The following is a 27,500-nucleotide window of genomic DNA, read 5'->3' on the forward strand; positions in this document are numbered from 1 at the left end:
CGCTCCACGAAGTAAAAGTGAGGTCGGCGCTCTTCCGCTTGATTATCAGCAGGCACCTAGCTTCCGGTAGTGGTGTAGACGTTTGTTGACTTATGCAACATCCTCCTCCACCACTTTCCAAGGTCTGAAAAAAAAAAAGAAAAAAAAAAAAGAAAAAAAAAAAAGGACACACACACACTTGGCTGCTTACAGTTCAGAGATTGCTTGTGATTATGTTTGATGCTTGTGATTATGTTTGATATTGATTCTTTTTTCGTTCGTGTACAAGGAGAAGCACACACCAAGTCAGTCTGTGTCAGTGTGTCTGTCTCAGTGTCTGTCAGACTGACCGCCGCTCTCTCTCTCACTGTCTGTCAATCTGTCTGTCTGCCTGCCTGCCTGCCTTTCTGCGTTTCTGTCTGCCTGCCTTTGTCTGTCTCTCGTCTTGACACATCCTTGAAACAGAAACTCGATATGATTTTCACCTCCAACTCCCCCCCCCCCCTCCTCACCACACCCTCCTCACCCATTCTGGCAGCTGTTCCCGATGAGGCGATACATAACGGCTTGCTGGTTTGACGACACAGTTTGGGGGCATGGGGATCTCCCCCTCCCCTCCCTCTCCCGTACCCCCCTCCCCTCCACACACACATACATACACCCGGCCCTTCATGTTGGGCTTCTTAATGTTAATCTGTTTTGATAACTGCTCACTTCTTGCGGGGCAAAAAAACCGGTTCCCTTGGCCTCTGCCGGTTATTTTCGTTCATGTCATCGTTTTTGTCTTTTGATTTATCACCTCCTCAACAAAACGTTTCTCTCTCTCACTCTCTCTCTCTCTGTTTTTATCTTTATTTTTTTTTAGGTGGGGTAGGAAAGGAAGAAAGACCCTTTTCCCTGCGTCACCCCCTTACATACAAGACGATCCTCCCGCACCCTCACTCCCCCCCCCCCCCCAAAAAAAAAAAAATCTCCTCTCACACACACAAAACAAAGGGGGAAGGGGGGGGACAGAAAGGAAAAAAAAAAGAAAGAAAGGCCTTTCCTCCACAAAAAAGACCCATTCCCCCCAACGAGAAAAAAACAGACCTTCCTTCTATTCCCATCCTTCTACAAGACGCATGCACACTGTCTGCATGATCCCTGTCATTAGTCTTTTGTTACAAATCAGTTTTTTTATGTGAATTCTCCTTTTTTCTAATGTGTACATGCGCGCGCACGCATGCGCGCGCGCACACACACACACACACACACACACACATATATATATATATATATATATATATATGTACATGCACACATGCAAGCACACACAGGATCAAACAAAACGCAGTTGCTGCTCTATGCTCATGTCAGATGATCGGTATAAGTACAAGCCAGGAGCTTCCTTTTTCAGGAAGTGTCTGGGTTTGTTCCAGAGTACCTTTTATTTACTTGTGTGGCAGCTGATTCGGTAGCATAAGCAGCACTGACTTGTACGTTGTGAACCTTGTAAAATGAAGTGAGTTGCCACTCTTTGTTGTAGTTTGATCCCTTTGCTCTCCTAGCCTCATTGGTCTTTCATGCTCAGGTGTGATGACCACATTGCAGTTCGTTGGCGTTCTATTTATACCCGTCCAGCCCTCCTCCTCCCTCTCTCTCTTCAGTTGGCACTCATTGACTGAAGGAATTATGTTACGTTTTTTTGTTTTTGTTTGTTTGTGGGTGTTTTTGTTTTGTTGTTGTTTTCGTTGATTTAAATTATTTTTTTTTTTTTATAACCAAGTGTCATTCGACTGATCGTCATTCTGTTTATAGACATCCAGCATTCTCCCCCCTCTCTCTTTCCCTTTATCTGTGTGTGTGTGTGTGTGTGTGTGACAGACAGAGAGAGAGAGAGAGAGAGAGAGAGAGAGAGAGACCCATCTCTCTCTCTCTCTTCATTATGCTACAGAGAGGTAATTTTGTTGTTTTTGTCTTTGAGAGTGTTGACATTCGACCATAGTCTGGGAAGATGACATATCTTACACTGACCCCCTCCTGTACACCCTCTTTCCACAGTATTCTCACAACCCCTCCCCATCCCTTTCGCTCCTGTCCCCTCTTCTGCTTGTTTCTCCAGCTCATTGATTAACATACTTATATGTATAAATCACCATCATACATACAGTCTCTCTTTGTCACTGTCTTGGACTCTTTCTGTCTGTCTCACTCCCTCCCTCCACCACCACATATACACTCACATTCACATATACAAACACGAACACACATTAGTACACACACACACACACACACACACACACACACACACACACACACAATTATACATATATACATGCATGCGCGTTTGATAAATTCTTTTGCATTCCTTCAAGGAACGGAATGGAGGATAATAATCAACAACACTTAAGTCCAACACAACAGGAAACATAAAAACACCACCTCATTCTCTCACTCTCCCTCACCCCCCTTTTCCCCCTCCCCCCACTCTCTCCCCCCCCCCTCTCTCTCACACACACACTCTCTCTTACTCATCTCAGTCACTCTCTCTTCGTGTGACTCAGACTCCCTGCTCTGCACCCATTAACATTGCATAGCCAGCTGTGGCTGTGTGTGTGTGTGTGTGTGTGTGTGTGTGTGTGTGTGTGTGTGTGTGTGTGTTTCTCTGTCTCCCCCTCTCTCTCTCTCTCATTTATTACAACAATCTCTTGTCCACAATTCTCCCTATTTGTCTCTTTCAGTCTGTTTGTCCCCCACCCTCCCTCTCCCTCTCTATATATATATCTCAGTCACTCTCTCCTTGCCCTTCCTTGTGTGTCTCTCATATCTATCTATCTATCTATCTATCTCAATATATCTATCTATCTATATATATATATATATATATATATATATATATATATATATATATACCTCTTCCCTCTCTCTTCCTCTCTGTTTTTCTCATTTCCGTCTCTTTCATAGTCATATGTCACACCCCCTGTCTTTATCTCTCCACCCTCTCTTTCTCTGTCTCTGTCTCTCACGTGTCTCTCTCTCTCTCTCTCTCTCTCTCTGCATCCCCCATCCCATCTTACCCTCTGTGCACCCTGATGCTGATTGTGTTTTGCACCCCCCCCCCCCTCCCGCCGCACCCCCTCCACTTTTTGTGTGTGTTGTGTAGGAGCGGGCTGTCTCATTTTGAGTGTTATAATCGGTGCTGAATCATCCCTACTGTCTCTTCCAGGCAATCATGTGGTCGTGGGGATGGTGTGTGTGTGGGAGGGTGCGCGCGCAAGCACATGTGTGCATGCTTTTGTGTGATGCAAATTTAAGGAGAGAGCGAAAGGGTAGTGGTGTAGAAGAGAAAGAAGCACTGCCTACTGCTGTCAAAAATGTGCTGCTAGTGGTCCCCTTGAACAAACCATCCCACCCCATGTTTGTTTTACTGGCACTTTCATTGACTTTCACCCACTTGTTTCAGCTCAGCATGCATGTTGTTTTTGTGTTGTGTTTGTGTGTGCACACATGTACAGGTGTGTGTGTGTGTGTGTGTGTGTGTGTGCATGCATGGGCATGAACAAACATAACTCAACGGGATTTTGAAATTACACACATCCAACTAATAAGATGCAGCTTTTCAGAGTGCAGTCAGTCAAACAGATGTATCATGTTAATACTACTACAGAGTGGCACATTTTGATGATGAACTGCACAGTGCAATATATGTATGTGTGTTTGTGTGTGATTACAGGTACGACTGGTGCAAAAGAAAGACACAGGGCATGTGTACGCCATGAAGATCCTCCGCAAAGCTGACATGCTGGAGAAAGACCAGGTTCTTTCCTTTCTTTGGTTTTTCTTGCATTTCTTTCTTTTACCTTCTTTCTTTAATTATTTGTGTGTGTATATATGTGTGTATTGTTGTTGTTGTCCTTGTCAAAACAGATCCAGGTACATTTTGATCATAATTCCCCCATTCAGGGTGTGGGGAATGCAGTGAAAAAATTCACAGTGTACACAACTTGTAACTGTTTTGGCACTACTGAGTAGGTGAGATCACTATGTTCAGTTTGGGATGTGGAAGGTACAGTGAAAGAACACACAGTTTGTCACTGTTTTGGAACTAAACAGGTCAGATTGTTATGCTCTGTTCGGGATGTGGAAGGTACAATTAGAATCATATTACTTAAAAAAGATAAGAAAAAGGAGAAGAAAAAACCCAAAAAGAATAAAAAAGAAAAACAACAGCATAAGACCATTATTATTTCAAACAGAATCTGGGTATAAAACAAAGCTTTTTTGATTGCTCTATTAAAACATGAAAGTAAACATGATTAAAACAAACAAACAGGTTCAGTATTTGCACCCTGCCCACCCAAAAGAAAAAGAACAAACAAACAACAACAACAACAACAAAACCCAACAAAAACAAAAATACCCACATCAACCCCTAAGCTGCAACAGTGTAGACCACCCCCACCACTCCCAATTCATTTCCAAAGCAAGGAGTGTAGACAATCTGATTGCTCAGAGCATTTAAACTTCTAGCTGTCAAAATTACAAGTATTTCAAAGTGAAAGCAGTCAATAAAGAAATACCTGGGAGGGGATGGGGAGGGGTGGGGGTGGTGGTTCCCTACACAGAGACATGTTTGGCAGCTGGGCCTTAGAAAAGTTGGAAACAGCTGTCATATGTGGAGTCTGTCCATATTTACCTGGGTCTAACGGCATTCACAGTGCCCTGTAGGTTTAATCCACAGCTGCTGGGAAGCTGGCTGGGCCTGTAGTATATCATTCACAAAGATTGGAGAAAGAATGTTCTCACTCTTTGTTTCCATGTCTGTCTGTGTATGTATCTGTGTTTACACACACACACACACACACACACACACACACACACACACACACACACACACACACACACACACACACACACACACAAGCATGCATGTATGCATGCATGCGCACACATGCTTGCTCACAAAGGCACACATTCACACAAACATACACATGCTTAGATGTTTGCAGGTGCAACACACACACACACACGCACACACAGAGTCACACACACACATGAACACACACACACACACACACAAACACACATACACAGAGTCTCTCTCTCCCTCTCTCTCGCTGTCTCTATCTCCACTAGATTATTTCTGTGATTAATTATGGTGGACATTTCCTGCGGCAAGATCACACCACCATCATGGTTTTATTTTCTTTTACAACATGGTTGTAAACATCCTGTTTACATGAATGTGTATGCTTCAATATCCGATATCCGGCCACAAGGAAAGCCGAGGTTAGTTACCAAGTTATACTGTGGCATGTTGTGTTGGTCCACATTTACCCCTTTTTTTCCTTCAGGGGGTGAATGGAGTGAATATTTTTCTTCTTAGCAGTGTGTAGTGTGTTGGGTCAGGGAGTGTCCAGTTGTTTCAGAATCAGAGGGAGGCAAGTTGTATTGAGGAGGCTCCATAATAATAATAATGATGATGATGATGATGATGATAATGGATACTTATATACCACACTATCCAGAAATGTGCTCCAGGGCTGAATCGGTGAGGTGGTGGGTGGACTTCTGATCCAGTAATCCTTGGAGGCCTTGATTCTGTATGGTGTTGTGTACATGGGAAAGGCTTTTAAAAAAACAAAAACAAAAAAACTCTGATTGTTCTAACTCCACGCAGGTGTGAATGGGGTACCCCATCATCTGGGGAAGGTTTATTAAAGTGGTGGAAGGAGAGAGGATCGGACCCTTGCCTTCCAGTGCTGTGCCCCATGAACTGTGACTATAGATGCATTGTCCCTGTGGCTGTAAAAGGCAATGGGACTTTTAAGGATAATCATGGTCACCTAACATTGACAGGCCCCTGTAGACTGCTGCTCGTGCTGAGACTGACAGTGAGTCAGGGGGTTGCACTGTGTGTATGTTGAGGGAGATGGGGTTGAGAGTTGGGCATGGATGTTGTTTTTTTGGTTTTGTTTTCAAATGTTGCCATGTCAAGAAATTTCTCTTTTAGAGGTATTCAGTTATATAAAGAAAAATATAAACATTTATGAATTTTGCATCTTGTTTTTGGGGATAGATTGTGTAGTGACCATTCTGTTGAGGGTGTTTGCTGTTACTATTTTTTTAAATTGTGGTTTCGTATTATTTTGGTTTTTTTCTCTCTTCAGGTGGCTCATGTGAGAGCAGAGCGTGACATCCTGGTGGAAGCAGACCACACATGGGTGGTGAAGATGTTCTACTCCTTCCAGGACGCTCAGTACCTCTACCTCATCATGGAGTTCTTGCCAGGGGGTCTGTGTTTGTGTGTGTGTGTGTGTGTGTGTGTGTGTGTGTGAATCAGTGCATTTGTGTGTGTGTGAGAGAAAAACAGAGTATGTGTGCATGTATGTAAATTTCAATGTGTGTACGTCTGTATATGTTTGTGTTAGTGTGTATGTGACAGAGAGAGAGAGAGAGAGAGAGAGAGAGAGAGTCAGTGCATTTTTATACTATTAATTCTCTTTCGAGGTTGTGATTGAAAGCTATGTCTTGGAATCAGATTCCAGATATGCTGTTAATGATGTCCTTGTTGATTGTCACAATTACTTGCAGTTGATGTTTGTGTTCCAATGACAAGTCAGCAGACTTAAGTTCATAAGTAGTATATTACAGGAAAAGGAAAACCCAGGGTGGGTGTGGAGGGGAGGTGTTGAAGTGACGAGGGGAGAAGGGAAGTGGCAATCAGTCTGCATTGAAGTTGACTCTGACTTTTCACTCATCCTTTCACTGACACAGTAAGAACTTGGGTTGCCCAACAGTCTAGTGAAGACAGCATTTCCACTTTTCTGCCAGAAAGTTAAGTTGCCCCAGACTTTTAGACATGTGGGGTATTTGGAGCCCTGCAGCGTGGTGTGATGGATGCAGTGTTGACAGAGAAGTAGAGAAGTGGTGGGTGCAGTGTGTGTTGTGTGGTGTGTAGGAGACATGTCACAGTGTGTGTGTGTTGTGTGGTGTGTAGGAGACATGTCACAGTGTGTGTATGGTGTGTAGGAGACATGTCACAGTGTGTGTGTGTGTGTTGTGTTGTGCAGGTGATGTGATGACTTTGCTGATGAAGAAGGACACCCTGTCAGAGGAGCAGTCCCAGTTCTACACAGCAGAGACCATCCTGGCCATAGACTCCATTCACAAGCTGGGCTTCATCCACAGGGACATCAAACCTGACAACCTCCTGCTGGATGCCAAGGTGGGGGGTGTATGTGTGTGTGTGTGGGAGGGGGGGCGGGGGGGGTATTTATTTATTTATTTATATATTTATTTATTTGTTTATTTTTGGTGCTTCAGAATTTGGGACATTTGTTCTCTGTATTTCAATGATGATGAACGATAGTGGGGGTGATAAAGATGTTGCTATGGCCTGGGGGTCGGCTTAGCTTTGGGACTACTTGAGAACGCTGCGCTCACATAATATAATTATCTCGGCATCAACCAGGTTGAGAGGTACAGACACTAGAGTGTTGATCAGGAAATTTGAGCACCACTACCAAAGATGCATCCGTAAAGTGACTGACCCTCGACTGTACAGTTCCAGTCTACCCATTTGAGTCCAGGTCCATTGCACACACAGCTGTAGATAGGAGCTGGACTCCGACTGAAAACCCCCCACCCCTAATGGGTATCAAACCTGAATCCTCCCAGTCATCACTTTTTCACAGTGGCTGGTTAGGACCAACTGATCAGCATAGCAGATGTGGTGCAGCATATAAATGCATTGTCTGAACGCAGTAACGCCTCCTTGAGAAACTGAAACTGGGTGCTCGAATCTGAGCACTGTTTGACTCATTTTTCCTTTTTTTTTTTTCTTTTTTTTTTTCTCCCAACTATGGAGATGTGGAGTGGGGAAGAAATCAGATGGTGACTCAGCAGTGATGTCCTTCCTGTGTCCCCAGGGCCATGTGAAGCTGTCAGACTTCGGGCTGTGCACAGGACTGAAGAAATCCCATCGCACAGAGTTCTACAAGGACCTGACACAGGCCAAAGCAGGAGACTTTACCAGGGACTTTGGTAAGGCGCACACACGCACGCACGCACACTGCTGTCTTGATTTACTGTTTAACTAACAACTGCCACTAGGGATTTTTGTATGAGTTTGTCCTCAACCTTCTTGCATTGGTGGGAGTGTTTCTGTATAATACAGATTTCAGTATTGGCATGTTAGTGTTGTTTTTTTGTTGTTTTTTAAAAGTTTTTTAGAATTTTTTTTTCTTCACTCTGTTTCAATATAAAGACATGCTTGTGCTTGACCGCAGCTGCAAACATTTCAGTATTACAAAAATCAGTCACTCCCGCACATGTTCTGGTTTTTCAACATTCTTAAAGATAACATATAATTAAAAAAAAAATTAAAAAAAAAATCTGATGACCTGGTAATTGCAGATATAAAAGACAGATGTATTTTAGAAAATAGTATTTCTTTTTCTGTTCAAACCCTTTTTGCCAGGAAGTTTGTCGTTTGATATTCATATTGTTTCAGTGAACTGTGGAATGAAAAATGTTGCAGTGGAAGGGACACAGAGGATTTGTAAAAGTGGCTTTTGTTGCCAGTGTTGCTTTTGTATGTTCTGTTTTGCTGGTTACAAGCACGAAGGAAAGAATAACTCATTGTCAGTTTCATTCTTCCCAATTCATTTTCAGCAAATGGCAATCCTATGGATTCCAAGCGACGGGCAGAAAGTTGGAAGCGGAACAGAAGGCAGCTGGTATGCTATATTGTTAATTTTAGACTGACATGTGTGAACAAGGTGAGAGTTTGGTATGAATCTTGAATGAGGTCTGTATGTATGTTTTGTGTGTTTGTGCGTGCTTGATGGACTTGAACTTGGGCATATTCTCAACAGCTGTAGGTGACAATGAAACCAAACCCGGCTGGATGGCAGATGTGAAAACCCTTTCAGTTATCAGATGTACGAATACCAGGGATTGTACACAGTCACGGAAGTCTGGGAAAGTCTTGGGGAAAATGAGAGAACACACGCATGGGAAGAATATGTCAAAACTGTGACACTGATAACAGTAGCATCATAATTCATATTTTTTTTAAAAACATTAAAAAAAAAATCCTATCTGAAAACTAAATGAAAGAAAGAAAAAAACAAAAAACAACACATTTTTGACATACTTCAATTGAATCATTTATTTAAACTTTGATAACTACCCTTTTTTGTTAAAAAAAAAAAATCCTGAAACAATGGAAAAGAAGAAATGTTACATGCTTTGGTAAAATCATAATGAAAACATTATTCTTTATTATTCCTTTCTCAGTTAACTTCCATATTTGTATGTATTCCACATTCTTCAAAACAGTCGTTGGTTTCAGTCACATATAACATGAATCCTTTCTCAGTTTGTCTCTTTGTTTGGAGTGGTAGCCTGATGGTTATGTGTCTGCTTAGGAAGTGAGAGAATCTGAGACTGAGAGTGTGGGATTGAATCCTACAGTCACCAGAAAAAAAGTTTTGCCCTCTTCCACATTTTGAGTGGTGGTCTGGATGCTAGTCATATGGATGAGACGATAAACCAAGGTCCCCTACACAGCATGCATTTAGTGCGAAAAAAGAACCCAGGGCAACAAAAGGGTTGTCCCAAGCAAAAATCTGAAGAAAAATCCACTCATTTTTATAGTGTACATGTGTGTGACATGGTCCTGACAGAATGACACAGAAAAACAAATGATGAGTGCCTTAATGTGGCAGTTGTCAGTAGGCTGGCGACCTTTTGTGCAAATGACACTGTGTTTGTAAAGCACTTAGACCTTGGTCTCTGAATGAGTATAGGCACCATTTTGTTATCAATAATGAAATGATGAAACATGTGCTTGTTTGTGTGTGTGTGTGTAGTAGTAGTCTTCAGTTTAACGTCTTCCACTTTAAGTGATATTAGACGGGGAAAAAAAAAGGGGGCCAGGGGTGGAGGGCGGAGTGTGGTGGTGGGAACAGTATTGGGCAGAGGGTGAAGAATGGTGTGTGTGTATGTGTGTGCGCATGTGTGTGTGTGGTGGGGAAAGATACAGAGCATTGGAAAAAAATTAAACATTAAAAGGGGAGACATAGGCATAATATAGAAGGAAATGCTAACATCAAACAACTGCAACAACTATACAAATGTCCAATTGGACTATGCAGCAAACCTTCTGCAATAGCAGATAACATCTTGAAATTGTCAAAAATACATTCACAAGAATTTTCTGAAAAGTTTGGCAAAAACTATTTCAGACTCTGACATTCAAAGAGTATGTGTTTGCTAGAAATAGATTCTCCACATATGTATTTAACATCTCTGCTAACTTTGTTATAAAAGCGTTCAGCTTTATCCTGTTCGATAATGCCTGAATTTGCCTTAATCTGATTAAATTACTGAATATATTTGATTGATTGATTCCGGTTGTTGAATATTATTTATACTTATATTTAAAACTTTGCCATTTTGCTTGTATACTTCCCTGACTTTACTCCATGATGCTTTTTCTAGTAAGTGGTACCCCTCTTGTACAGACAAAGGCACATAAAGTTCTGTGGTTCCCGTGTGTGTGTGTGTAAACCTTCCAGATCCTACATAACAGTTGTGTGTTTCAGGCATACTCCACAGTGGGCACCCCTGACTACATTGCCCCGGAGGTGTTCATGCAGACCGGCTACAGCACTTCATGTGACTGGTGGTCGCTGGGCGTCATCATGTATGAGATGCTTATAGGTAAGGGAGCCTCAGTGTGTGTGTGTGTTTGTATTTGTGTGTTGTGTATGTGTGTGTGTGTATGTGTGTGGTCTTTTAAAAAAAATTTTTTTATCCCTTTCACTGCTGACATATTTTGCTTAACTGTATAACAAGAGAAATTTTCCAGAAAAATGAAAGAATCAGGCTTGTGAACATAGTTCAGTCATACATCCCAAACAGTAGAAGAAGATATTAAAAAAGAAAATACTCTAGGGAATAAAAATCTTCACATGATGCAACTTATACACAAACGCACATACACATGTACATTCCTATCGATTTGTTCACAAACATGCAAACAGAGACATAGACACAACCGAGAGACAGAGTGAGAGAGAAGGAGAACAGGTCATGGTGCACCTCCCCCTTTCACTCACCGCCTCACCCACACACATTTCACCACCATCCCATACCGAAAACACATCAAGGGAGTGAATTCTTCTTGCTCAGCTCACAACTTTTGTGCATTGTTTTGCAAAACAGAAGAAGTATGGTATTTGGACATTCAGCGTATGGCAACACAGCATAGCAGCCACATAATCTGTGTCATACACTGTATGCCATCAGTGCAGTCAGCGTATGGCAACACAGCATAGCAGCCACATAATCTGTGTCATACACTGTATGCCATCAGTGCAGTCAAAGAATTGATACTTTAGAGCTTTCACAACACATAAAAAGGCACTGTACTCGCATTGAGGGAACAGAAGGAACAGCGCATAGAGAAGGATGCATTTTTCTGTATTGTATCTTTGTTTCCTGTTTGCATACAAAGATGTGAATGGTACCTTTGTTGTATATATATTAAAAAAAAAAAAAAAATTCACTCCATTCCAGTAATCAAAAGTGTTTCCATCACACCAGGGGGAGTGAATCCTAATGCTTCCGGTTTTGCATTTTCTCCAATGACAGCATGTTTTCATTTTGTTTGCGAAGCAACTGTAACTGAGTCGTGAGCATGCAGAGGAGAAAACGGGTGTGTTTATGACTCTTGAATTTCCCTGTTTATGTATAGAACAAGATAATTCCCTGTTTATATATATGGAGATACTTTTCTGCTCTCCGCTTTGGACGATACTTCTCTGTTTATGTATGAAGCAAACGTCTCCAGTCATACTTGGAAAAGTGCTTTTGTGTGTAGAGATGGAAAATAATCTTTGGATTTACATTGAGATTTAACAGGAGCCAGTACAGCTTTTTCCAAAACTTTCTTTTCTGCAAAACATGTCTAATGATATACACGAATAGCTTGAAAGACATTTCAGATTTTCTGTCTGCAGAGTTGTGTGTTACAGGGTTCAGAAATAGCAAACAACAATATAAGTACTTGTTAAATTTTCTGTCTGTGTCAGTGTGCAATGAAAGAAAATATCGGTCTTTCATCTCCTTCTCTTTACTATTACTAATATTATTATCATGATTATGATTATATTGTTGTTATCATTATTATTATTAATGTTTTATTATTGATATGGTAACGATGATGAGAATCACTATTTTTTATTATCGTTATTATCATCATTACTGTTCTTAGGTTTCATTAATGGCAACTGTTATGTCTCATATGTTGTTCTGCATCTGTGTTTGTTTTAGTTGTTGTTTATGTGTATGCACTTTCATGTCATGGAAATAAAACAGCCTGAGATTGGGTGGGGGAAAAAAATCTGTGGAGTTGTGTGTTGGTTCAGAAACAGTTAACTACACCATGCTTGTCCATGTTGAGTTTTGTGAACTGGGATTTGTGCTGCATTGCATTGCAGGGTACCCCCCATTCTGTTCGGAGAATCCCCAAGAAACATATCGTAAAGTGATGAACTGGAGAGAGACACTCATCTTTCCTCCGGAGATGCCCATCTCCAATGAGGCTCGGGACCTGATACAGAGGTGCGTGCATGTGTGGGTTTGTGTGTGGGCATGTTTGCATGCATGTGTTGTAAGTATCTGAATAGTACCCTAATACATGACAGAAAGACCAGCACTGAGTTGTTGACGATGGAATATTGGGCTGTGTCAGGTTTTGCTGTGATGCGGAGCACAGGATTGGAGCCAGTGGGCCTGAAGACATCAAAGCACACCCTTTCTTCAGAGGGGTTGACTGGGAACATATCAGGTACTGAAGCTCTCTCTGTATATTCTGTGTGTGTGGAGGGAGAGGGGCTCGGGGGAAGGTGATGGGGGCTTATCAGGTGGTACTGCTCATCTCTTTCTGAGTGTGTTTTTATGTGTGTGGTGTGTATGTGTGTGTGATCGTGGTACAACACGGGACTCAGTGTCTTGCGACAGCCACTCAGATTTAAAGTAATCTTAACATTTCAGAAGGGCAGAACTTTTCTCATTGATCCTTGTGAAAACACATTTAGATTTTCATCAATGGAAGCCTTTCATTAGTTTCATTAATTTTGTTTTTTTAATACAATACTGGATCCTCTTGGAAATGCAGATTTTTCATTTGCCCTCATTTCAGTCAAACTCTTTTTGTATTCTGACAAGTGAAAATGTTTCACCATGGTTGGGTGTGTTGTTACAGAATTAACATTCATTCTTGCATTTGTCATTGCTGGTTTGTTCTAAAATGTATGAGCTTGTTTATGCATGCTGAGCACTTGCAAGCCCTCAAATATGTTTGTGTATGTGTGTGAGTGAATTTGTGTGTATACTTGGGCTTTTTTCAAAGAAAAAAAGTGCGTCAGGTATGTGAATATGCTTTCGGTTGTAAAATGGTTTTTGATGTCGAAGAGCACTGTATACATGTACCATTGTTATCCTAATGATGACTGTTTATTGATAACTCCTTATTGATATAGAGGACACATGTCACCACAGTCATTTTTGTCATTCACACGCTGTGACTGCAGAGAGCGACCAGCTGTGATACCTGTGGAAGTGAAAGGCATTGATGATACGTCCAACTTTGATGAGTTTCCTGAAGTGGACCTCAAGCTGCGTAAGTATACTCTCAAGGGTTTAGCTGCATGTCTGGCTTTTTGTGTGTGTGTGTGCGAGTGTGTGTGTGTGTGTGCATGGGTATGTGTGTCTGTAAAAACACTATAGTCTGTCATGTCTGACCATGACCGTCAGAACAGCAGAGGAGGCAGCTGCTGTCCTGTAGACATTCCTAATTCTTTCATGAAAAAAGGGAGGGGCTGTGGCAGAATCAGTTAGTCATTGCACTTTGCTGATCCAGTGTTCACCATTCTTTCATAGTGGGCTCTTGATTGAGCAGCAGCAGCAGTTCTCTTCTGTCGCTAGCTGCCATGTATACATGGTATACCATGTATGCAGTCCAGTTGCTGCTGCCACTGTGTATATCTTTTAATTGTTTTTAAATGAAAATAAAAACAAAAGAAGGATGAAAAAAAACAAGAAAAAAAAAAGCAGCACAGCCATGACATTCTCATGAACCCTGTGCCCTGGTCAGGTCTTGAAAGCAAGCTGACAGTGTTGTCAGCCGTGATGATTATGGACCTGTGGTTTGCTGAGCTGTGAGCAACAACGATAAACATACAAACGGTCACTGCTGTACAGAAAGGTTAACTTTGTTTCCCCTTTATCTCTTTCTCACTGCAGCGACCCCCTCCAAGGAAGAACAAAATGACATCACCAAGTACAGTGTATCAATGTTGACAGTGTTTTCAGCCCTGATGATTATGGCCCTTTGTGGTTGGCTGAGCTGTGAGCAACAACGATAAACATACAAACGGGTCACTGCTACACAGAAAGGTTAACTTTGTTTCCCCTCTCTCTCTCTTTCTCTCTTTAGCGACCCCCTCCAAGGAAGAGCAGAAGGACTACCCAAGTACAGGGGATCAATATTGTCAATGTTTTGGAAGGGCGTAGTAGCCGAGTGGTTGAAGCGTTGGACTTTCAGTCTGAGGGTCCCGGGTTCAAATCTTGGAAACGGCGTCTGGTGGGTAAAGGATGGAGATTTTTCTGATCTCCCAGGTCAACATATGTGCAGACCTGCTTGTGCCTGAACCCCCATCTTGTGTGTATATGCACGCAGAAGATGAAATGCACATATTAAAGATCCTGTTATCCATGTCAGCGTTCGGTGGGTTATGGAAACAAGAACAAACCCAGCATGCACACCCCTGAAAATTGAGTATGGCTGTCTACATGGCGGGGTAAAAACGGTCATACCACGGATGTTCAGTGCTGGCACTTTAGTTGGCCCAGCGAAAGTTCATGAACCCAGGAAGTAGGGCATGGATATAAATAAACGTGGCTGACAAACAGGCCGTGCCAGCGGCACTCGCTGTACGCTTGTTCAGCGGTAAATCTGCTTTGTTTCTTTCGCGCATCATCTTCCCGGATGGATTGGAAATAACGACAAAAGAAGTGGGTTTCTACAAAGAATGCAAAATGAGCTTTCCATTGACTCCAAACACAATATATTTTCTTACATAGCAATTGTTGCGGCAACGGTTGAAACATGCATGAAGAAAGAGAAGAGAAGGTCAAGCAGAAACATGATCGCAAAAATCGTAAAATTTAAATCCCTCTCTAAGAAAACATACGCTTATTACAATGAAATCGTAAAAATCACCAAAACATTTAGCATGCCTGCATGCAGATCAGCCCACCCTTTTGAGTTGTAGATTTTTTCTTGTCAGCACAACAAGTGTTTAAATGAACACACTGTAGCATGGTGAGTGCAAGCAGCAGGGGCATGTAGAGCAGGGTGAGTGTAATCGCTGCAGGAAATGTGTGGATGCTATGGAAGCGTGAGAAAAGTGGGGCAGGGGCTGCGGGGCCAAGTGAAACAAAGAAGGCAGTGTCCAGGTTTGGCACGCGGGGCCAGAAATACCGCGCGCGGTGAATGCGCCAGCCAATGCAGAGTGTGGTGGGAAAGTCTGGCATTAAAAAAAGTTTGACCCCAGACGCTAGACGCTGCTCGGAAACTAAAGAGGTGGATTTTGTGCTCGGCTGAGCAGCCGTGATACATGTAAAAGCCCACTCGTGTACGTACAAGTGAACATGGGAGTTCCAGCCCACGAACAAAGAAGAAGAAGAAGAGGACAATGTTTTCAGGCTCGATATGGCCCTGTATGGTTGTCTGAGCTGTGAGCAACAACAATTAATAAACTAACAAACTGTCAGTGCCATACAGAAAGGTTAACTTTGTTTCCCCTCTCTCTTTCTGTCTGCAGCGACCCCCTCCAAGGAAGAGCAGAAGGACTCCAAGTACAAAGACTGGGTGTTCATCAACTACACGTACAAACGCTTCGAGGGCCTGACCCAGAGAGGGCCCCGGTTACCACTGCCGCTGTCTAAGAGATGAGAGGATTAGAGGCCACCCTGCTCACCCCACCCACCCCTACCCCATGCCCCCTCCCATCTCGACAGCCCCCTCCCCGCCCACCTCTAGCCTAGCCCCCTGTTCCCTCCTTTGCCACCACCCCCCTCCTTCCCCACACTCCTCTCACCTCTCACACATCCAACTTCTGGAAAGTTCTAGCAGCTTCTTCCCTTACACTTTTCTTGTCTGCTTTTTTGGTTTCATTTGTTATTATTTTTTTACTTATTTTTATTTTTGCTGCAGTTCACTGTCCACAGTTCACGGTTTTTCTTCTTTTTTTTTTCTTTTCCCCACCAACACCCACCCTACTTTGTTTTTTGGGGTTTTTTTTGTTTTGTTTTTTTTTCCTTTTCATTCTGATTAGTTTTCCGTCCCTCCAGCTGATCATGCAAGACAGACAGGATGAGGTGCCCGCCAGGAGAGATTTTCCCTGCGCAGGCAGTGTATGTGTGTGTGCGTGTAAGTGCCTGGTTTCCCATGTTGTGCAGGGGGGATCGGAGGGGATGGGGAGGTCAAGGCAAGGGAAGATGATGTAGTAGTGTTTGGACTGTCGATGAGTTTGCTTTCTAACTGATTAAGGACACAACTTGTGCTGCTGATGCATATGTGGAATATGATATATATCTATATATACACACACGTTGTGATGGAGGAAGATTGACGTAAGATTGATTATTCAAATGAGATGGCAGGGTTGCAGCAGATGCACAGTGTTTTATCAGGGAAAGCATTCTTTGGGAGAACAGTGAGGTTTTTTGGGGGGAGGGGTGTGAGTTGTGTCGGTTTGCTTTTTTTTCATGGTTCTCTTTTTCTTTTTTTCCTCCGACAGGTTGCTTATTGAAAGGAAGATGCTGATTCTGATGGAGTTTATCTTTTCCCCCTTGCCTTAAAGGAGGTTAATGTTTAAGATGTCATGAAGTGTTTTGTTTGCCGGGGTTTTTTTTTTTTGGATGTGAAAGAAGGTGTGTGTTTAACATGGTTGAAATTTTTATTGAGTTGAGCAGTCCTTGATATGGCCATGTGTGTTTGGCTGGACTGTAAGTTAACTCTGTCAGTGTCAACTTGAAACATTAACCGGTAATTTGTGGAACTGTCACAGAAGAAAAAGTTGGTTTTGATTGTTTTTGATTGTCCAGAAGATTTTTTTGTTTTCTTGGATGTCGGTTTTATTTCATGAAAAGTTCAGTTGTTGAAAACAAAAATTGTGGATCATTACAGCAAATGACAAAAAATGTTTATTTTGATGCAAGAAACAACATTATTCTCAAAGAGTTATATTGTCTTTTATATGAATTGGTTCAACAAGATGTCATCATGCTAACTAAGGTCACTGTATAAAAAAAAAGAAAGAAAAAAAGAATGGCATCCTGTTCATGAATTTGCAGGTTCTGAAAAGGATTAATGTAAGAGGGGAAAAGTTTTAATGACACACTGATACCTCTAGACCCAGCAGCAAAACTGTCAGTTTCTTTGTTCTCTCGTAATTGAGTGTTGGTGCTGCAACTGTCAGACGCTGGTTTGCTTTGATCTAACGACGAAAATGCCACTGCCCAGGAGTCTTTTGACTTTGGGGTTGGCAGGTTAGAGGCGCTTTGTTTCAAAACGTCCAAGGTGTGTGCGCCTAGGTGAAGACCTGTGAATGGCATTGAACTAACAGGGTGTGGGGCAAGAGGGGAACTTTAGTTTCAATTTTTTTCAGAAAAAAAAAAAATGATGATGGAGGTGGAGGAAAATAACACTGCTGTGGATGTTGAGAGGAGATGTTTGTACTCAAGCATGACGGCACAGCCCAATCACAGTGTGTGTACTGGTGTGTATAGCTTTGGCTGGTATCACTATCTGAACTGCTGTTGCTAGAATATGGACAACTATGGTCCAGTGCCAAACAACTTTTGACTTAAGTTTTTAACATTGAGTCCCCACACCCCCTCTCTTTCTCTGACTCACTCTCTCATTTTTTTTTATATCATGAGTTCAGTTTTGCTGTGAATTTTTTTGTGTTGGCTATGCCAGTGTAAAAATTTTCTAGTAGCTTTTGTTGTTTGTTTTTTAGATATCGATTTAATTGTGTCAAGTCGTGTTTCCATTTTGATTTGTGTGCTTGCAATAGGGTAGAATTTATTTGCCAAATCATTATTCTGAATTTTGATATCTGTGTGTGTGTGTGTTTGTGTGTGTGAGTGTGTGTGTATGTGTGTATCAGCAGTATGTGGCTGTCTCTGTCTGTTGTTTCGTCCACTGAAGAGGCTTTTCAGTGAAGGAAGACATTTTTTCCTTGTTTTTCTTTTTCATTATCATTTTGTTGTAATTAGTTTTCGTTTGTTTGGTTTGCAAAAGCATTTTCTTTCTTTCTTTCGTTTTGTAAGATTTTGGGTCAAATATTACATTATGACAAATGTGAAGACATACGTTAATAACAATAGCAAGTAGAATAAATTTGATAGAAAGAAAAAGAGAAGAGCCTTTCTTACTTTCCTTTTTATTTCTTTTTTTTTTCACAACAGCCTTAGTAATGAGTATCATCTGCAACTCCACAGCTTTTCCCCCACCCCACACCCCCCAAACAATAACAACTAACAAACAAAAACCCTAACAATCTCCCCGCAAACAATAACAACTACTAACAAACAAAAACCCTAACAATCTTCCCCCCAAACAATAACAACTAACAAACAAAAACCCTAACAATCTCCCCGCAAACAATAACAACAACTAACAAACAAAAACCCTAACAATCTTCCCCCCAAACAATAACAACTAACAAACAAAAACCCTAACAATCTCGCCCCAAACAATAACAACAACTAACAAACAAAAACCCTAACAATCTCCCCGCAAACAATAACAACAACTAACAAACAAAAACCCTAACAATCTCCCCGCAAACAATAACAACAACTAACAAACAAAAACCCTAACAATCTCCCCGCAAACAATAACAACTAACAAACAAAAACCCTAACAATCTCCCCGCAAACAATAACAACAACTAACAAACAAAAACCCTAACAATCTTCCCCCCAAACAATAACAACTAACAAACAAAAACCCTAACAATCTCGCCCCAAACAATAACAACAACTAACAAACAAAAACCCTAACAATCTCCCCGCAAACAATAACAACTAACAAACAAAAACCCTAACAATCTCCCCGCAAACAATAACAACAACTAACAAACAAAAACCCTAACAATCTCCCCGCAAACAATAACAACAACTAACAAACAAAAACCCTAACAATCTCCCCCCCAAACAATAACAACTAACAAACAAAAACCCTAACAATCTCCCCGCAAACAATAACAACAACTAACAGACAAAAACCCTAACAATCTGTCATTTAGACACTATGTAATGAATGTAAATGCATTCATTGACACACATTGGCAGCAGCAGCATGATTAGTTTGACATGATAGTTTCATCAGTGAAATCATTGCATTGTAATTGTAACTGACCACTGAAGAGTCTGTTTGAAAAGTGTCATTTGAATTTGATAAAGAATTTTTTTTTAGCCCCCGCCACCCCTCCCCCCCATCACCAACAGTTTTGTGGTTAGAAAAATATGCTTGCGTTTGTGTTGATTAATGCAGAATACTTTCTGAAAATTTTGATGACCATAAATGTTCTTGTTGACGTTCATATCTGATTTGATTCCTGCACATGCTTTTCTTTGGTTCTAAAAATGTCCAGCTGGAATTGATTTGATGGTGGTCATCAGCATCAGATGTAATCACTGTCATTATCTTGGAATCTCTGCTTCAGATTTTGAACACATTAATGCAAATTGTCGTTCGTTGAATTCATCACTCTTTACACATTTTTGTTGTTGTCACTTTTTTTCTTTGTAAATTTTTTTTTTTAAATACTTGATTACGCTCTACATAATTCTGTTATCCATTTCTTTGTATTGGAATTCATCCTAATTGAAACATTTGTGTTATTTTCATTTTCTTTAGATTGTAAATGTGTTATTGTCTACACAGCTCTAGCAATGTTACTATCTTTCCATCTTGAAATTATGTTTGAAAAATTATACTTTCTTTTCTTTTTTTCATAGTTGCAATTGATTTTATACTTTTTGACAACATTTGAACTTTTGATGCAGCTTATTTTGTGGTTGTCATTGTCATATTTCTATCGTTACATTTTTGTGTCATTTACATATTTCTACATCATAGGTTTATCATACTTTACATCATTTCTATTTTTGTCACTTTCTTTGAGTCTTGAATTTTATCCTGCTTCATACACTATACACATTTCTATCTTTCTCAACTCTCTCTTTTTCCTTCCTTTTTTTTTTTCATATTGATATCCTGATCATGTGGCCTTTCTGATGATAACTTGTCAGTGGGTGAGAAAATCAAGCCTTAATCCCTGATGTTATGTACATTATTGTGTTTGTCGTTACTGAGCAGGATGATGATTGTGGGGTCGTCTATTAAAGATGTGCACTGTGTGTATGATCAGTCCCCCCCCCACCTCCTCTGGACTGCCAGTTGTCACTGTGTGTGAGTTGAAGATGTCAGCTAGGTATACATACGCTAGCGAGCAGATCTCATCCATTTTGTGTTGGAACAACATGCTGATATCTAAGGGTATGCCCCATTCATCAAGGTGACTCAGCAAACATGCATTCTCCTTCCCCTCCCCCTCCTCCTCACTCCATACCTCTCCCCCCTCTTTAGGAAAGACGGTAGGATTGGCGTTACTCAGAGACTTCACACCAGATTTCTGTTCCCTTTGGAATAACCCAAAAGACAGGGCAAGCAAAACAAAACAAAAAAAAAGTAAAATGCTTGGGAGAGAGAATTCTAAATGCATCTAGTTCTTTGGAGTTGCTCTCTCTCTCTCCCCCCCCTCTCTCTCTCTCTGTCTCTCTCTATGTCACTCTCTCTCTGTCTCTCTCTTTCCAATAAAATCTTTTTTTTTCTGACATTTCATCTGTGTCAGACTTATTTTGTATCAGTGACCGTTTTACTTTGCCTGTTCCCAACCAGTTTGGTTTGGTTTGGTTTGGTTGAGAGGGCATAGACAAGCATGTCTGTAGTACAGATTGAGCAGATGAAGACAGTGGGTAATAAAAGTATGGTGTTCGTTTTTTGGAAGGCGGCCATGTAGTGAGTGAGGCATGTGTTGATCCGCTAGTGCTCTGCTAGTGCTGTTTCCCTGGGTACTACTACTGCTTGTGATACTTCTCAAGTATTATGATGATCATTATTATTCCTTGGTGTCCACCATTGCCAGACCGACTCAGAAACAAACATAACTGTGATCTGTTGTTGTAGCAACAAAACTTGAACCCATTGATTTCATTTCTCAACACTTCAGCAAAGCGCTAGGTGTTAGTGAATGAAGAGGGCATGAGTATCTGCTCAGCTCCTGTCATTAATTTTTTGTTGTTTCTTTCCCCATCATAAATTGTTTAATGATCTCTTGGCTTGCAAATGGGGAAGTACACTTATGGTGACATCACTATTATAAAAAAAAAGAAAGAAAAAAAGAAGTAAGTTCAGTGCTAATTATTTGAAAGTTTGCATCAGACAGGCCATGTTCCTGTGTTTTTATTCAAACAAATGAAACAACAACTGCAGCAACAATACATGCTTCATAAAGTTCAACATTGTTTAAGTAAAAAAAAGTCCCCCCAAACAACCAAAACAACTGATTGCTTCTTGAGATGTATCAGTCACAAAGATGTTATTATATCTTTATAAAATGATCACATGTTTGACGTTATTCATTCATCGAAAGGAGGGTAGAGGTCATGAACGCACTCTGTAGCGTTAGATTGAAACGTCACATTCTCAGTGTTCAGAGTCACAGAGTGATTTGAGTGATGTAGAGCATGCATATTATGTATCAGATGTTGTTGTGCATTAGTCCCACATTCCAAAGTGACTGTCATGTCAGCCACATGGTGTGTATATAATTATTTACTGATGTGGTCACACGAAGGGTGGCTATAATTGTGGCCTATACTAGGTGCTGCTGAGTGGCTGTCAAGAAACCCAGTGTCTTCATTGAAAAAAACAACAAAAAACAAAACCCTTTTTCATCTTTGTTGAACAACTGGATTCATTGGTGTTTTGATGTCTCAGAAGTCTGTTGATTCCTTTCGGAAGCATTTGTAGTTTTCTGGGATTATTGTTCTATTTTCTGATAGATGATTTTCTCTTCTTATCTTGCTGTCAGCTTACTGTTTGTTATTGGTGGTGTTTTGATGTGTTAGTCGTCGCCAGCAGAATTTGTCATTTCATCTATACTGCATTCTCTTTGCTCTCCCCCCCCCCCCCTCACCCCTTCACCCACCAGTGCTCTCCATCCCTCTCTTCTTTTTTCTTTTTCTCCGTCTCTTTCATGTTGCTGATGAATTTGAAATTTCAGAAGAATTGAAACATATTCATTGATTGGAATTTGTCTAGAAAAATATTCTTCTGCTGAACTTTTTGTCACTAATGTGTGTATGAGAAAGAGAGAGTGTGCATGTGTGTGTGTGTGTGTGTGTGTGTGTGTGTGTAGTGGTGTCATATGATAAGAGTAGAGGAGAAAGGCACATGTCTGCTGTTGTGAAGTTTAATCTTTTGCTTGAGGTTGGAAAAATATTTTTACACCTTCACACCCATCATTTCCTCCCCCACTTTTTTTTACGAGTTCAGAAACACTTCAAAGCCCTTTATTGAATGAAGTTGAGATTTTTTTTTAACTCTTTAAACTCTCCTCCTTTCCTAATTAAAAAAAATTATCAATTATTATTATTGTTATTATTATTGGTAATAATATTTCTTCAAACAATTGTATATCATCATTCACAGAGATTCAACAGGGTGATCAAGATGATAAGAGATTCTCCAGTGTGCTGACTCGTGTGGACAAAGCCATAGTTTTTAACATTCCTCTGTGAATAGTCTGGACCCATAATGACCTCCCTTTACACTGTAGTTTGGTGGGATCGATGAGGTGTTGAACTTCTGACCAGAGTTCACCAGTGATCAGGGTTCTAGGCCTTGCTTTGGCATGATTTTGTGTCCTTGGGAAAAAACACTTTACTCCAGTTTTCCTCAGTCTACCAATGTGTGAAATGGGTGACTGACTTTGGTTTGTCAAGGTTAAAACAGCACAAGGAGAGGATTGGGGCCCTACCTTCCAGTGCAGGGACTAAGACTCAGTGAAAAATTAATCTGATCCAATGGCAGTAAAAGGCTATGGGTCCGTTTACCTTTACCTAGGATACAACACTGGTAAGGTGTCCACAGTTCTCATAACAAGTGTCACACAAAATCAAGGTTTCTCCATTGTCATAAAACATGTGACACAACATTAATAACGTTTCTACTACACTTCTCTGAGACCTTGCAGGTTTTGACACAAAACTGACAGACTTGGAGGAATCAGATGAACATTTAATCTGTGCAGCTCCCCCATTATGACTTCACAGAGTTAAGGGAGGAGAAGAAGGCATTATATATTCAGTGACACTCACCATTGATTAAAAAAAAAAAATCTTTTCTCAGACAAAAGTGTCAGTGCATGTTCATACAATCATTTTGTACAAAGCCATGATTAGATTTTTCCTTCCTTCCTCAAATATATCTGTTTCTGGCCATTTTTTGTTTTGCTACTGTGTTTATTTCTCTGTCATTTATGCTGAAATTTTATTTTTCAGTGCTGGGTTTTTGTAGGCTGTTCGTGTATGCGATGTTGGAATATGGCTTTCTGACATGTTCTCAGAATTTTTTTTTTTAATGTCAGATACTTCTATAGAAGGTCTTTTTTTTCTTTCTTTTTTTAATCTTTTGTCCAGCATTGGTTTAGTGCTAAATGCAGGGGTACTTGAAAACGTTCTATTGGGGCTTGAATTGATGAGGTTTTTTGGAGCTTGTAGCAGGATGTGTTACTGTGATAGCATTATTATTGTGAACTGTTTCCGTTTATTATCATGAGACTTTTCGTACACTTTTTGTTGGTAATTGATTATTCATGCATACATGGAAATAAACATTCAAATGGAAACTGTGGCTCTGCTTGTTTGTGCAGTTTGTGAAGTTATTTTTCTCTTTCAAGCTTTTCCCACTGTGTGTGTGTGTGTGTGTGTGTTTTATATTGGTACTGCGCCAGAAGAGCCAGAAGTCAAGCAAGACAAGGGAGACAACAACAAGAATAAACAATTCAATGAAATCAGGAGTTAACGAAGCACCGTGTCGACTATTCTCAGTTAGTTCTATCGCTGATTCAATGATGAACAAAGAAAACAGAACAAGACTACACGCATCTCCTTGTTTAACACCTTTTGTACGCATGACAGTGTGGAATCAGCGTAACATTTTACTTCAGCTTTAACATTACTGTACCTACTCTGAATACGTAAAATTATATATAATTTAATCTTGACCCCGTTCTTTTGAAGTACTGATTCAAAGGGCGCTATCGTGTCGAATACAATCACATCTATTTATCGCACGAAGAAGAAAACGTCAACATTGCTTTTAGTTGTAAAATGACGTCAGATGCGCCGCAGCAGGGGTGTGTGGGACGCACGCACGCACGCTCAGCCTACACACACACACTGACGCACACACACGCACACACACACACACAGAGCAGAATAAGCGTAACAATTACAATAAATCATCCACATCCCTGTACCTATCTATACGACACACACAATCATACGTAATAAGAATGCGGAAACACATATCAACGTATGTATGTATCTACGCGTCCATCTTACGACAGTGTGTGTGTGTGTGTGTGTGTGTGTGTGTGCGTGCGTGCGTGCATTCCTCCGTGCGAGCGTGTTCGGCCATGCACACGACAACTGTGTGTGTGTGTGTGTGTGTGTGTGTGTGTGTGTGTGTGTGTGTAAGCACGTTTACAGTGAACGTGAACTGAGAAACCTGCACGCTCGCTCGTGACACACACACTTGAAGTTGTATACAATGTACTTTTGCCACCGCCAGAAACACCTGCCCACCTCCAAACGGAAAACTAAAAAATCTATTTACGTCATTAGATACGGAAGCAAAGTATATTTCCGCTCGCGCAGGTGTGTGTGTGTGTGTGTGTGTGTGTGTGTGTGTGTGTGTGTATTGTAAGCGTGTGTGTAGTGTGCGTTTATGTGCACATATGCACATAGAGACACATACACAAACACAAATAGACACACAGACACATACAGGCATACACACAAGCGCGCGCGCACGCACACACACACACACACACACACACACACACATATATATATATATTTCAACGTCATCCTCCCCGCCAACACTTAACAACAACAACAAAAAATAACAACTAACTAACTAACTAACTGAACAAACAACCAATTAACAAACCAGCAAAAACAAATAATTATGAAAACTCAACCCACACCGATACAGGTGGAGTGATGAGAAAGGAATGAAAAAGTTCAGTTCAGTTCAGTTCAGCCCAGTTCAGTTACTCAATAAGGCGTCACAGCTTTCGGCGGATAAATCCATCTACACTTACACCCCACATCTGCGACTGAAGCAGATGGCTGATAACATCAGCGTAACCCAACGCGCTTAGTCAGACGTTAAAAAAAAAAATTTAAAAAAAATTTAAAAAAAATAAAAAGAAGAAGAAGAAAAGGGTGAAAAACGAACAAGGAAGTCAGAAAAGGGACGACCCACGAAGGGAGAAGTTCATCGGTGGAGTTTCAGTATATATTATACATTCAGTATACATACAGTCATATATATATTTTTTTTATTTTTCATTTTTAAAATTTTTTTTTAAGCTTTAAAATTTTTTTTTTTCCTATTTTTGTAACACATGGACAATTGACATGACGACATAAATGAATAAATACATACATTGGGAAAAGAGAAAAGACAAATTTGACAAAAACATAGCAACAATAGGAAAATAAAAGCAAAAACAAACAAGCAAGCAAGTGATTAAAAAAAACAAAAACAAAGTCAGTTACTGAACCAACCATGTACGCAAGCACACACACACACACACACACACACACACACACACACACACACATCTGTATCTATCTATATCTCAGGAGAAACATCAAAGGAATAACGATGATATAAATACACAATCAAATAGATGAATAAGTAGACAGATGAATAAATATAGCCACACACACACACACACACACACACACACACAGAGTCATATATATATATATGTATGTATGTATAGGACAGATAGATAGTTAGATAGATAGATACATACATACATCCATACATACATACATACATATAGGCCAACATACATATACATAATCGAGTGTAGGTTTTCATACCGTGCGATCAGATTCTCTCGCTTCCTTGACGTACACCACACCACGCCACCACCCCACCACCCCACAGCAACTTACGGTGTTTCTCATCAATCAGTACAATCAGGTTCATAACATAATGATTACATGAGGATTTCGTGTGTATTTATTTTTTTATTTTTTTATTTTTTTCTCCTCCTGATCTGGGTGTGAATTGGTTTTGGGTGCATGCTTTGCTGTTGAGAGGCTGTTTGTCGTGTGTGTGTGTGTGGCGGGGTGTTGGTGAGCGTAGTCTGTACGTTTGTGTATGTGTGTGTGTGCGTGCCTGAGTGCGTGTTGCAGGGATGCGTTTTCTGGAGGGCGCCCATGGGTGGGTGGGTGGGTAGTCATTCCAATGTTCAGTTGCGCGAGTGTTTTCGGGCACGTGCTTCCGTGTGTGTGTGGGGGGGGGGGGGGGGGGGGAAGGTGCGGTGTGGAGAAGAGTATTGATGGGGGGAGGCGGGGTGTGTGGAACGAAATGTACAGCGCTTTGAGCAGTACTTCTGGAGAAACGCGCTATATAAATGTCCATTTTTACCTATATATATATATATATATATATATATATATATTCCTAAATTCACGGACCTGTTTTCCCGACATATCTGTGCATAGGTGAAACAACATTAATTGCCATTAGTAGAAATCGTAACCCATTTTCCGTGAGTTGTTTTCCACACTATTTTTGACTCACTTGTGTAAACAAAGTGAGTCTATGTTTTAACCCGGTGTTCGGTTGTCTCTCTCTCTCTCTCTCTCTCTCTGTGTGTGTGTGTGTGTGTGTGTGTGTGTGTGTGTCCGTGGTAAACTTCAACATTGACATTTTCTCTGCAAATACTTTGGCAGTTGCCACCAAATTAGGCATAAAAATAGGAAAAATTCAGTTCTTTCCAGTCATCTTGTTTAAAACAATATTGCACCTCTGGGATGAGCACAAAAAATTTAAAAAATGAAGCCTAATTATATGCAAACTGCATTTACTGTTATATTTATATTTTTTGTATTCTCTAATCTTGGCACTTTGATCTGATATTCTGACCCAACAACAAGAGCAGGCATTATTATCATTTTTTGTTCAAACAGGAACTTCTTTTGCTAAGCATGGAAGTTTTATTTATTTGCAAACGTTTTGGTGCAGATAGTAAAAAAGGGAAATTACTCTGTAATTAATGCTAGGGGACTTA

The 27,500-nt window shown here is 40.7% G+C and overlaps 1 protein-coding gene across 2 annotated transcripts in view; it reads left to right on the forward strand.

The window, feature by feature from the left end:
• Nucleotides 1–24,031, forward strand: part of LOC143286968 (serine/threonine-protein kinase tricornered-like) — a 68,107-nt gene extending 44,076 nt beyond the window's left edge. For both annotated transcript variants that reach the window (XM_076594953.1, XM_076594952.1), the window contains exons 5-14: nucleotides 3,692–3,775; nucleotides 6,129–6,252; nucleotides 7,032–7,186; nucleotides 7,890–8,004; nucleotides 8,635–8,699; nucleotides 10,572–10,689; nucleotides 12,471–12,594; nucleotides 12,725–12,820; nucleotides 13,566–13,654; nucleotides 15,861–24,031. In XM_076594953.1, the coding sequence (XP_076451068.1) occupies nucleotides 3,692–3,775; nucleotides 6,129–6,252; nucleotides 7,032–7,186; nucleotides 7,890–8,004; nucleotides 8,635–8,699; nucleotides 10,572–10,689; nucleotides 12,471–12,594; nucleotides 12,725–12,820; nucleotides 13,566–13,654; nucleotides 15,861–15,991 (1,101 nt within the window). In that variant the 3' untranslated portion in view covers nucleotides 15,992–24,031. The remainder of the gene's footprint in view (nucleotides 1–3,691; nucleotides 3,776–6,128; nucleotides 6,253–7,031; nucleotides 7,187–7,889; nucleotides 8,005–8,634; nucleotides 8,700–10,571; nucleotides 10,690–12,470; nucleotides 12,595–12,724; nucleotides 12,821–13,565; nucleotides 13,655–15,860) is intronic.
• The last annotated feature ends 3,469 nt before the right edge of the window (nucleotides 24,032–27,500 follow it).

Source organism: Babylonia areolata, chromosome 10 (assembly GCF_041734735.1).
Source record: "Babylonia areolata isolate BAREFJ2019XMU chromosome 10, ASM4173473v1, whole genome shotgun sequence".
Taxonomy (NCBI): Eukaryota; Metazoa; Mollusca; class Gastropoda; order Neogastropoda; family Buccinidae; genus Babylonia; species Babylonia areolata.